The sequence below is a fragment of the Cynara cardunculus genome (genome assembly GCF_001531365.2).
Source record: "Cynara cardunculus var. scolymus isolate 2C chromosome LG 12, CcrdV1, whole genome shotgun sequence".
NCBI classification, from domain to species: Eukaryota; Viridiplantae; Streptophyta; class Magnoliopsida; order Asterales; family Asteraceae; genus Cynara; species Cynara cardunculus.
This window is the reverse complement of record NC_037539.1, coordinates 9,942,098-9,953,353: the sequence shown is the minus strand read 5'-3', so window position 1 is coordinate 9,953,353 and position 11,256 is coordinate 9,942,098. Positions and strand designations below refer to the sequence as shown.

Below are 11,256 nucleotides of genomic sequence, written 5' to 3'. Positions count from 1 at the left end.
AGATTCATGTGCTTGTTTTTCCTTTTCTTTTTCTTGGTGATGTAAAGGGTATTTGGATGGCATGTTAATATGTGATCATGAATGGAGTTGTGTGATATTGTATAAAGATTGAATATTATTTTTAAAGATTTAAAAAATGTCAAACAATTGGATAGGAATCAAAAAGTCGAAACCAAAGACTTAAATTAAGCTTGACTCGGCACGATTACTATCACGGACAACCAGTTAATTTCATATACTTAAACTAATACTGAAGTCGGAAAAACATTCAAAAGGCTTCAATAACTCTGTATCTGAGTAGATTGTATTCGAAACTGTACTGATTTCTAAATTGTCTTAACTATTAAGTGCCAAACAACATACTTGGATGAGTATAATTTAAACTTTTTTGGCTTGTAAATAAAAAATGAACCAAAAAATCATGTTCATCAAAGAATATTCTTGTTGAAATGTCAAGCTAAATATTATAAAAAACCCAAATAAAATCAAACAAACACACGAAATTCCACATGAAGTTAATATGTATACAGATCTTACCTTTATCGAATACTTTCATCTCAAATATATATCATTTTTGGATGAATTAATTTCAAGATTCCTCATTATTCAAATTCAACCACCAAGGTTTCCTCATCATTCAAATTCGACCCCACAGTTCTAAATTTCTCATTTTGGCCACTATAAAACATTTTGTTTTTACAGCGTCACCAACTCATCACCATTGCCACAGCATCAAAGGATTCAAAACATCAAAAAGCAGAAATCTCAGTTTTCATAAACTAAATAAACGTTAATGTTTTCAGGTCCTAAGATGTTATTCTTTCTGGGAATAGTCTTAATCTCATGCTGCCATAGCAGCTGCATCATCTCCATGATTTCTGGGTTTCCCTTTGCGGTTCCAGATCGGGGTTGTTTCGATAAGCTTATGTGGGACAAGACGCCTTTCCCGCTTAGTGAGTTTTGCGAAATTGTTGACTTTTAGTCTAGCTATTTCGGCTTCCTCTTCTGGGGTTATTTCCCTTAGAACAACTGTCAGCCGACACTCGGGTCTCACTCGTACTCCACTTCTTCCTTTGGAATGATATGAGACCCGCTTCTTGAAGAATCCCTTGCCAACGAATGCTTCGGCTGTAGCAAATGAAACCGTGTTAGGGAAAGAAAGTTCTCAAGTCAGATACAGCCGAAAAGAAAAGTCAAGAGAGTGATTAGACTTCCTTATATTGTTAACATTATCGTCAGAGTGTCCGATTAGTAACAAAAATGCCGACTAGACCCCTATGTGACAAGCCAGATGTGATCAATGCTGATGTGTCAAAACCAAGGTTCTAAATGGCGTATGACGTGAGGCGTGATTAAGTCTCACATTTAGGAGCCACAACGTTTTCAAGGTACAACTTAAGACGTCAAATTTGTGTATCATACACACACACACATAATAGTGTTACTTAGTGAATCAATGCTATTGATTATTGAATGATTTAAGGTCATATAAGGTTTTGGTTGTGGTTTTACGTTCAAGATGTTTCTCTAAATGTCCAAAACTCCAATGACCTTGCCATGTGACCATTGGACAGACATGACTTACCAGCATTTAAGTTAATAACAGGACACCCTTTGACAGTGATCATAGCATTGTAAAGGGAATCTGAAACACAATGACCAAATTGTTCAAAATAAAATCATGTCAAAATTTTAAAAATCATAATCACGTTGACCTATATATCAATTATGTGATGTTCTACGATCGTAGAAATTAAAATGGAAAGAAAAATGGGAGTTTAAAGACCATAAACAGAATGACATGATGATGCGGCTCACTGAAGTAATTATGTTCAAATGGAAGTTTTTTGGGTTTAATGTCGTATTACCAACAATAAGGCGATCTCCATCAAATGCATAATTGTGTGTAGCATTTGCCCGGGCAGAATGGATAACCTGCACAGACGGATCATCATTTGATCAGCAGATATCAGTAATCATGAACATAGCAACACAAATTTGATAATAGTGAAACAATCTTGGTGCGAATACTTGTTAAATTTATGTAGTCCATAACCCAAAAAAGAGACCCTCTTTGCTATGAATGAAGGCAATAACACTGGATAAGCATATTTGTGGAAACCAAGAAGAAATCAGAAATTCCGTTTAAAGAATGAGATGATCTCTACGTATGGTCTTAAGACTTTTCATTCTAGTGATAAGAACTAAAAGAATTGATGAATTTATTCATATTTAAACATCAATAACACATTGGAGTGTCTTATCACCTGGTAGACAGTTTTGGATGCACGTTTCACTGTCAATTGCAACTGCAATAATGCATCCTCAACGCGCATGCCACGAACCAATGCTGCAACCAAGTTCACCTTCTTCGGGCTCTGAAACCATAAAGTGTATAAAAGATAACACAAAATAGAATTGTAGTAGGAAGCTAATTGCATCTTGATCAAAATATGTTACGAAATCATCATGTGTATATTGAAGCTCAAACAATCCTAGTAATTAGCGAGGACATAAACTTCCCCATAAGTACAACAATCATCTTCCAACATGTTAGTACCTATTTATAATTCAAAGCTAAAACATAGTAACATTTTAATTTTGATCCATTTGTTTCATACAATTTTCCCCCATTCTCATCCTCATGGTGGTACCCATCTTCATTTATCCTTATATAGACTAGATAGGACCCACAATCATATTGGCATTCTCAATGCATCGTATAAGTAGGACCCATAAAATGAAAGGATTCGGTTCTAGTAAGAATGGAAGTCATGGGGAGAACTGAGAAGGGTGAGAAGGGATCTCCACCCTTTGGATCAATCCTAATTGAAGATCAACACTAAAGAAATGCACCGGATCAATTCCTGTATCAAGCACAAGTCATGGGGTGGGGGTGAGATTAAAAGTGATCACGGGCCCAGTTCCCTTGTACGCTTCTCACCTTCACTTCTATTCTCACATGATCCTCCGTCTAAAATGAAAATGTTAAATGACCTACAAATATAGAGAGCAGACACCATGCAATACCAATAGTCTCCCTGGCAGAAACCATAGCCTACAACAAAACAGCATACAACAAACTTATCCTCCCAAACTAATCTTGGCAGGCTAAATGAGACTTGAAATGTAATTTATACGCTATAGCAAGGCAAAGCAATCCTAAAATAAGAAGGGTCTAACAGACCAAATAGCATCTCTACATGAACTATGAGCTTAATTTCTCAAACAGTAGACACTAATTGGTGTCTAAAGGTCTCATGAGATCACAATTCAATACGAGAAAAAAGACTACAAGAGAAGAGAGAAGCAACATTTTGCTACCACCCCTTTGAGTTTGACCAGGTGCAAATGCATTTTAGAGCCAAGCCTTGGTGCAAGCCTTACAACTACGTTATCTAATCACTATATGTTCACAATTGTTGTTTAGGATTGAAGATGGAAAGGAATATATGAGAAGAGGTGATAATTAAAGGGACCATCAATCATTAAAGAACAGTAAAACAATAATATTTATATATAATATACCATTCAACAATAAGCAAAAGAAAGTTAAACAAAGAGGAATAAAGGAACTGTCGAGAAACCAGGCCAACAATTTTTAGATGGTTGATCAACGTGTTCTTGTCTGGGAAAGGATTCAAATAACCAACTTCAGCATAGTGAAAGCATCTCCAACAGATTCCCCAAAATGGAGAAAATTGAGATTTTGGGGATGTTTTTTGCTACAAATGGAGAAAGTAGGAGAGAGAGAGTAAAAATTTCCAAACATAGAGAACACCTCAAAAATGATTACAATGAGAAAAAATATTATTTAATATATTTCCATCAATAGGAAATTCTGAATATAAATATTTAGAGAGAGAAACAATATTTAATTAGATGAAAGGAATATTTTAATAATATAACCAATGTTATAATCTCAAAACCAAAGAATCTGTTGGAGTTGAATATATTTTTGTTTTAGAGATTTTGAAGTTTCATTCTCCATTTTGGAGAAATTTTCAAGAATTTGTTGGAGATGCTCTTAGGTGTTATGTTACCAGGGATATTATTTAAAAGCTTGAGAAATTAGATAATACACATTAGTCAAGATGAACTTGTGGCTGTGTTCATAATTTGTTTTGGTTACTGATTTGACAAGACTAGTTGGTTATAGAATCCAGACTTGCATGACAACTGTGTCACCTACTCCTTCAAACACAATCCAGCAACATTGTATTTTCGGAATAACTTTGTGATTACTGATCAATGAAAAAAAAAGATCAAGTGGTATCTCACACCTGTTTTATGTTTTTGAGAATTGCTTGGACTTTTGAAGGTTTGGAGACAGCTTTCTCAGCTTCAGCTTGTCCGCTGCCTATAGCCAATGTTGGTGTCAAGGGAGATGGACCTGGGGTTGCTTCAGATGAAAGTAATCTTCTTGTACTAGTAAATCCCTGCCACAATAGATGGAAAAACATATAAGTTTCATGATAACAAAACCTTTCGGCGGGATCAGTTCCATAGCTTATTCTGCAGAGTTTTCTACTACTATTCAGGGTTCCAGTAAAAGCTTAATCTCAATTACCAAACCAACACCTTCAAGGCACCGTAAATATGTGCAATGGTAATATAATCAATAGCAGTGCCAGAGGTACAGGCACTGATAATAAATATGTACGCAGTTTCAAAGACAATTTTTTTCTGGGCAAGTGGTTCAACACACTACAATGTTTCTAATAAGCTGAATAGACCACTTTTATGTAGATGGACCAACACAAATGAAAAGGCAACATAGTACTTTCTACAGCCAAACATGTTGTCTAGACCACAACATAGTAGTTTACTTTACAGTTCTCAAAGGCATACTGAACAACCATCAAGCGCAAGAGGTAAACTCTTCAACTTGCAATTAATCTAACAATTACCAAAAAGAAAGTAGCCAAGATGCAACATGCAATAATTAGATATTAAGTATATCTTCCACAATGAGTAGTTTTCTTAGAGACATGCATAGAGATGTAAGATCAGATTGCAGATACGTATTGCTTCCACTTAATATCTCATCAGTTCTACTGTACTAACCTAAGATGTACTGTAAATGATCAAACAAAAATGATAGATTGATAATGCAAATCAAATCCAAAGCATTACCAACTGCTGGAAGTGATGATACGAAGGTCTTGAGACATTCGTAGAAGATGGAACCCAGAGGACCTGTAAATGAGGTGGCAAACCTGCAGAAGTAATAATATTAATTACACCATGCTAAAATGATATCAACAAGAGCACGTAAGGGAAACATTACACAATCATTATGTCATAGAAGAATATAGGAATGATAAGTGTGTACTACTTCCCATAAGCTAGAGTACTTTGTTCAACAACTAAAAAGAAAATCAACTTAAGCCTGAGATGGCTCTCCCATCCTAGCAGTAAAAAGTTCAACATGGCCATCTAAAAGATATTTAACAATGTTTAACCTTGAACTGGAGAGAACTTCAATGAAGAACTGGAAAAGTTGGCATGAGCATGACAGCTGTTTTCCAATCTTTTTCCGACTTGTCGGAGTATAGACTGCACATGTCGGTGCCAGCCCACCATGACTTATGCTAAAAGGAAGTCTTCACCAGGAGTTCCCAGCGAGATATTTTGGGTGAGCTACAGATGAAAAAAGAGAAAATGTTATATGAGAATGCCAATGTAACAAAAAAGAACTCACAGGATGATGATATTACCAATACACAATACAACAAGCAGAAAACTAACAGAACCATGCTTGTTGATGATAAAGTCAATAAAATATATACAGCTATCGATAATGTTGAGAAGCCATCAAATACACTTGTGAAGTCATATAAATAGAGTCTCAAAAGCGGAAATAAATTGAATCAGAAATTAAATACTTAAACAATAGGTTCCTCAGAACATACATATCTATCTTCTTATATAGCCTCAGAAGCAAGAACAATGTGAGATTCAATTATTTACACGTGTCATATTGGTGGTCATTAGTCACTTATGTTCCCTACATCAGTTGAAAGATCAAATAACTGGCATCACAATTGGATTAACATTCAATTAGCAACATTAATTAGATATGGCGTGCCAAATAATCCTATAACCACATGAACCCACAACACATAGCATGAAATTCAAGTTAAGATATATCTCAATTGGCACTTGGAAGTTGAAATTATATGTTACTAGTAGAGTCAGATTCAGGAGAAAACTGCAAAAAAATGAAAAAACTGAGAAACACCCTGGTAACCATTCATCTGGATGGTATGCACATGTGCATACAAGTAATTTGTAAGAAATTTGTCTGGTATGCACGTGTACATGTAGAAACTGACAAACAACTTCAATTCGTGTATGCACATATGCATATGGTCCAGATGAATGGTTATCAAGGTGTTCCTCAGTTTTCATCTTTTTTGGGGGTTTTCTCTTGAACCTCCCTCGTTACTAGTATATTGTTAAATTTGTTCTAACACTTCAACATAGTGGGAAGCTGTTAAATTTACAAAAACCTAGCATTTTGCGTCCGCAATCCGATAGCGCTTCGAACATGCACAATAACCAAAACTATCTATGTTATAATCATGTTTTCCAGTTACAGAGAATGCAAATCCCACCACATCTAACCAGCTATCTTTTTCTTCCCCTTCAAAGGGCAGTCACATCATCCATTCCAGGTATTCATCATACAGTTTCCTACAACTCAATAAGACTAATTGAGGAGTCATCCTACTGAATGTACCTCGACCATAAACTTATTGCAGCACATTGGAATGAAAAAAAAAATCAAATGCGTAAGGGAACATGCATGGCAATACAAAACTTACTCTTTCCAAAATTCCTTGCCTAAACCGTGAATAAAATGGTTCTATAATGTTTTATTCAAGTGCAAAACCTGAAACATGTATTGATCACTTTCATGCAGGAATGAACGAAGACATCCTAATAATATTAACTGATCATTTGTTCAAAAACTGAACTCTCTTGGGTGAGTGTTATATTGCGCAAACGAACATATAAAAAACATTAGAGGTCACTCCTTTGTGACCTAAAGGTCATAAACTCGAATCTTAGAAACAAATTTTATGCAAGATGCATGGGAAAGATTGCATACAAAGTTTCCCTCCCAAACCTTGCAGAACTAGGTAGCCTTGGTGTAGAATGGTCATCCATCAATCCATGTAGACACTATCTTAAATAGGTGTTAAATAGTACAAAATACAAAGCGTTGGTGTACTATCACAGCACAACCTTACTGAAAATTGCAGGATAAAAAGTGGGTTATAGGATTGCAACACCTCACTACAACTACTGTACGTACACCAGAAATACATTCACCAATGAATTCGTCCAATCTTATAATTAGCTCTTTGAAAATTTATACTTGAAGATTTCGATGACCCATTTATATTGTAATCAGAAATCACAGTATCATTGTACCAATGATAACCCGCAAAAATCTTTTTCAGGCATTTCATCGAACACTTCGTATGCACTTCCCTTGCGACAAGACTTAACAGTCCACCCCATAGCATTTCCGATCAATCTACTTCCAGTGAAGATCGTTAAACACATACAAAGAACAATACTCCTATTCTGTTTCAGTGATTATATAAACATAAATCTAACAATCTAGATTTATTCACAAAGGAGTTACCAAAATCAATAAATAATACATAGAATGCCCACCTACAAGGAAAAAGACAGGCACCGGAGATGAACAACGGTGGAAGTTAGTGGTTGCTGTGCTTCTATAGGCGGCGTGCTACGTCTTTTGCCTGCTGCTTTATTTCCCAGTGAAGAACATCACATCCCTAAACTTCAAATGAAGTTTGGAGAGATATAAACGGACAGTCCTTCATCTTTAATACCGCCTCATTTACACCACTTCAAATCTTAAAACTTATCATAAATCACCCCAAAATAAAATATTTCTTCATATCTGATCCATTTAGAACAGTTCCAACAGATTGTCCAAAATTTTATTCAAAAAGAAAATCAAAATCCATTTAAATTCAACTCCAACAGTTTATCTATTTTGAAGATTACAATATTAATTATATCATTAAAATATTTGATAAAATATTATTTCTCTCCATTAAGTGGGTGTTTGGTTAGATGTATTAACCATTAATCAATGAGAATAATAATAAAAGAAACTGTTTGGTTTGTATAATATAATGCGTTCATTCTCCCATAAGCCCAAATTTTCATTATAGGTTAAACCAGGAGGAATGAAAAGTCTTTCCCATTTTCATTCACCATCATTTTCATTTTCATTTTCATTTTCATTCCCCAACCTGAACCAAACACCCCATAAATATTTAACTTCAAGATTTTTTATTAAAGAAAATAAACTAAAAAAGAAACATCATTCTCATGGTAGTCATATTTGGGTGTTTTGTAAATTTAAAGAATTTCATACTTTCTCTATTTTAAGAATGTGTTAAAGAAAAAACTTTTTTCAAATCCTCAAAATCTCCATTTTAAAGAATCTATTATAAACGTTCTTAATATGCAATTCTTTTGTAGTCCTTACAAATAGCAAGTCCATAAGGAAACTGATACTGTAGTTTTTGAAAGAAAGATAAGATCCACATACATCTCATAACCCTCTGACCCCGTTTATGAGTAGGGTATACTGAAATAGTTTGACTTATAATCTCTCACACACACACACACACACACACACAATCATGTTTATTTGCTATGCTGTCAAAATCGCGATATATCAGCGATATATCGGCGATATATCGGATATCGTTCCTAAAAAAAATCGGACCTTAAATATCGGTCAAAATATCGGGAACGATATTATCGGCGATATTTAGCGATATTTTGAGGATAAAATCGATCCGATATTCCGATTTTATAAGGGTTAAAATTTGGGCTTTTTTTATTCCATGGGCCTTATTTTTTGGGCTGCTTACTAAGTTAGGTCTGAATCTGAGACTTAGTTCAACAGTCTTCGACGACCTCTTCTTCTCACAACGTCTTCTCTTTTCACTCTCGGTCTCTCTTCTCGATCTCTCTTCTCGATCTCCTCTGCTCTTCGACGATCTCCTCTGTAATCGACACAACACTGCGACAGACCCAACAAGGCCGACAGCAACAGAGCCAGCAAGGCCGACAACAAGGTCTCTCTTCTCGATCTCCTCTACTCTTACAGTCTTACTATCACCCACCCACTCACTTGATTATTCTTATTTGTCGTAGTTAGAAGTTAGAAGTTAAAACTTAGAATTAAGATCTTAATTACTAAAAAAAGCAATGGAAAGTAGAGAAGGAGGTCAATCTTCAAGGGCATCTGTGACCCCGATTACTACTACTACTTCATCAGATGCGGGTACARAATGCGTCAATGGAGATATGGCTTGGGAATGGGGGGTATGGAAAGATCCAACCAAAAAAAATTATGTATGGTGTACCTTATGTGATAAAAAAATGAGTGGGGGGATCACTAGGTTGAAAGAACACCTTACTCACACCGGAGGTAACGTCATTGGTTGTCCTAATGCGAGTAACAACATCAAAAAAAGAGTTCTAGCATCCATTAGTGAAAAGAATAAGAAAAAGAAAGAACGAAATAGAAATGTAGAAATCCTTCGACAATATTCGGTTGAAGTTGATGATATTGATGAGGATGAGCAAGACGTAGATGGAATAGAGATTATCGAAGGAGGAAGAGCACGAGCACAAGCCTCAACACAGCCTTGTGGTTTAAAAAGAAAGTCCGCTAGTGATGTTCGCGGGCCTCTTGATGCGATGTTGAAGCCCGATTATGCCAAGATAAAGCAAGCCACTTTAGATAGAAACAATCCAATCAAAGAGAAGTTAAAGTTGGCCGCTTGGAAAGAGTTTGCGGTTTGGGCATATTCGGTTGGGTTGCCATTYAATGCCGTGAAAGATGAGAACTTTCAAAAGTTCATATATGCGGTTGGAGAGTATGGAAAGGGTAATTACCACTTCAAATTTCTAATATATTTCTCAAAGGTTAACTATTAAATAGTAAGTACTAACTTTATTCCCATCGTTGTTAGGCATGCCGGCTCCAAGTTATCATAATATTCGGGTCACATTGTTGAAAGATGTACTTGAGGACACCAACAAGTTTGTGGATTCCTTCCGTTCACATTGGAAGAAAAGTAAATGCACTATTATGTCCGATTTTTGGACAGACGGGAAAGGGAGAAGCTTGATCAATTTTTTGGTCAATTGTCCACAAGGGACATTTTTTTGAAATCAATTGATGCATTGGAGCATGTGAAAGATGCTCAATTAATTGTACAGATGATCAATGAGGTTATAGAGGATGTCGGAGAGGAGAACATCGTGCAGGTAACAAATAAATATTCTATTGAAGTATTAACATTATTCTACACACACATATATTGAAGTAGTGACTAATTGTTTTTTACTTATACTAGTTTGTCACCGATAATGGGTCCAACTTTAAAGCTGCTGGAAAAATCTTGGAAGAACAATATCCTCAGATGTTTTGGACACCATGCGCAGCACATTGCGTGAATCTTATGATAGGAGATGTCGGAGAGAAAATTCCGAAGATTAAAAGTGTGTTAGCTGATGCGAGAGCGGTAGTGGTTTATATTTATAACCACAGAAGGATTTTGAATATGATGCGAATGCTTACTAAAAATAGAGAACTGCATCGGTCATGTGTTACAAGGTTCGCAACACAATTCTACACCATTCAGAGCATCCATGAGAATCGGCATTATCTCCAAGTGCTATTTGTTTCTGAACAATGGAGGAAGAGTGACTTTGCCAAGAAACTCATCGGAAAAAGAATTGAACGAATAATAGCTAGGCAAGAGTTTTGGGACAATATTTATCTTGCTTGTCAGGTATTGGCACCGTTGGTTGATGTTGTTCGGTTGGTTGATACGGAGGAGAAGCCGTGTATGGGCTATATATACGATGATATGGAGAGAGCTAAAGATCAAATTAAGAAGAACTTGACTGACACCGTTCACGAAAGACTGATCACTAAAGTGTGGTCAATGATTCAAGCACGATGGAGTGACCAACTTCATCATCCTTTGCATGCCGGTATAATTTATAAAACATTGCTATGTTTTATTTATTTAATTTTTAAATTTAATACTATTATTGGTATTAACTTTTAGTACATTTGTAGCCGGATATTACATCAACCCCGCCATTTATTATGCACAAGATTCAGATGTTGAGAATAATAGATACATCAAGACGGGACTATACGAGGCAATTGAC

The 11,256-nt window shown here is 35.7% G+C and overlaps 2 protein-coding genes across 3 annotated transcripts in view; one reads left to right on the top strand and one right to left on the bottom strand.

The window, feature by feature from the left end:
- Positions 1 to 635: 635 nt before the first annotated feature.
- On the bottom strand, positions 636 to 7,806 carry LOC112523028 (50S ribosomal protein L22, chloroplastic-like). Of its 2 annotated transcripts, none has more exons than XM_025132453.1 (7): positions 7,693 to 7,806; positions 5,466 to 5,643; positions 5,137 to 5,219; positions 4,284 to 4,439; positions 2,268 to 2,378; positions 1,869 to 1,935; positions 636 to 1,128 (listed from the first exon to the last, which is right to left on the bottom strand). In XM_025132453.1, exons 2-7 carry the CDS (start codon positions 5,584 to 5,586, stop codon positions 842 to 844), a joined length of 825 nt encoding a protein of 274 aa, XP_024988221.1. In that variant the 5' UTR covers positions 5,587 to 5,643; positions 7,693 to 7,806; the 3' UTR covers positions 636 to 841. The 2 variants fall into 2 exon arrangements, with proteins under 2 accessions (XP_024988221.1, XP_024988222.1); XM_025132454.1 differs by having other exon boundaries at positions 7,697 to 7,806.
- A 2,482-nt stretch (positions 7,807 to 10,288) lies between these two features.
- Positions 10,289 to 11,256, top strand: part of LOC112523676 — a 1,760-nt gene continuing 792 nt past the window's right edge. The window contains exons 1-2 of the mRNA XM_025133362.1: positions 10,289 to 11,073; positions 11,162 to 11,247. Coding sequence (XP_024989130.1) covers positions 10,497 to 11,073; positions 11,162 to 11,247 — 663 coding nt within the window. The 5' untranslated portion in view covers positions 10,289 to 10,496. The remainder of the gene's footprint in view (positions 11,074 to 11,161; positions 11,248 to 11,256) is intronic.

Excerpts from the sequence above, each read along its gene's own strand:
- LOC112523028 (XM_025132453.1), bottom strand. The coding sequence starts at position 5,586 with ATGGTGGGCTGGCACCGACATGTGCAGTCTATACTCCGACAAGTCGGA. Across the intron at positions 1,936-2,267 it reads CATCCAAAACTGTCTACCAG|GTTATCCATTCTGCCCGGGC; the intron begins GTGATAAGACAC and ends CCGTCTGTGCAG. Across the intron at positions 1,129-1,868 it reads TGGAGATCGCCTTATTGTTG|CCGAAGCATTCGTTGGCAAG; the intron begins GTAATACGACAT and ends CATTTGCTACAG.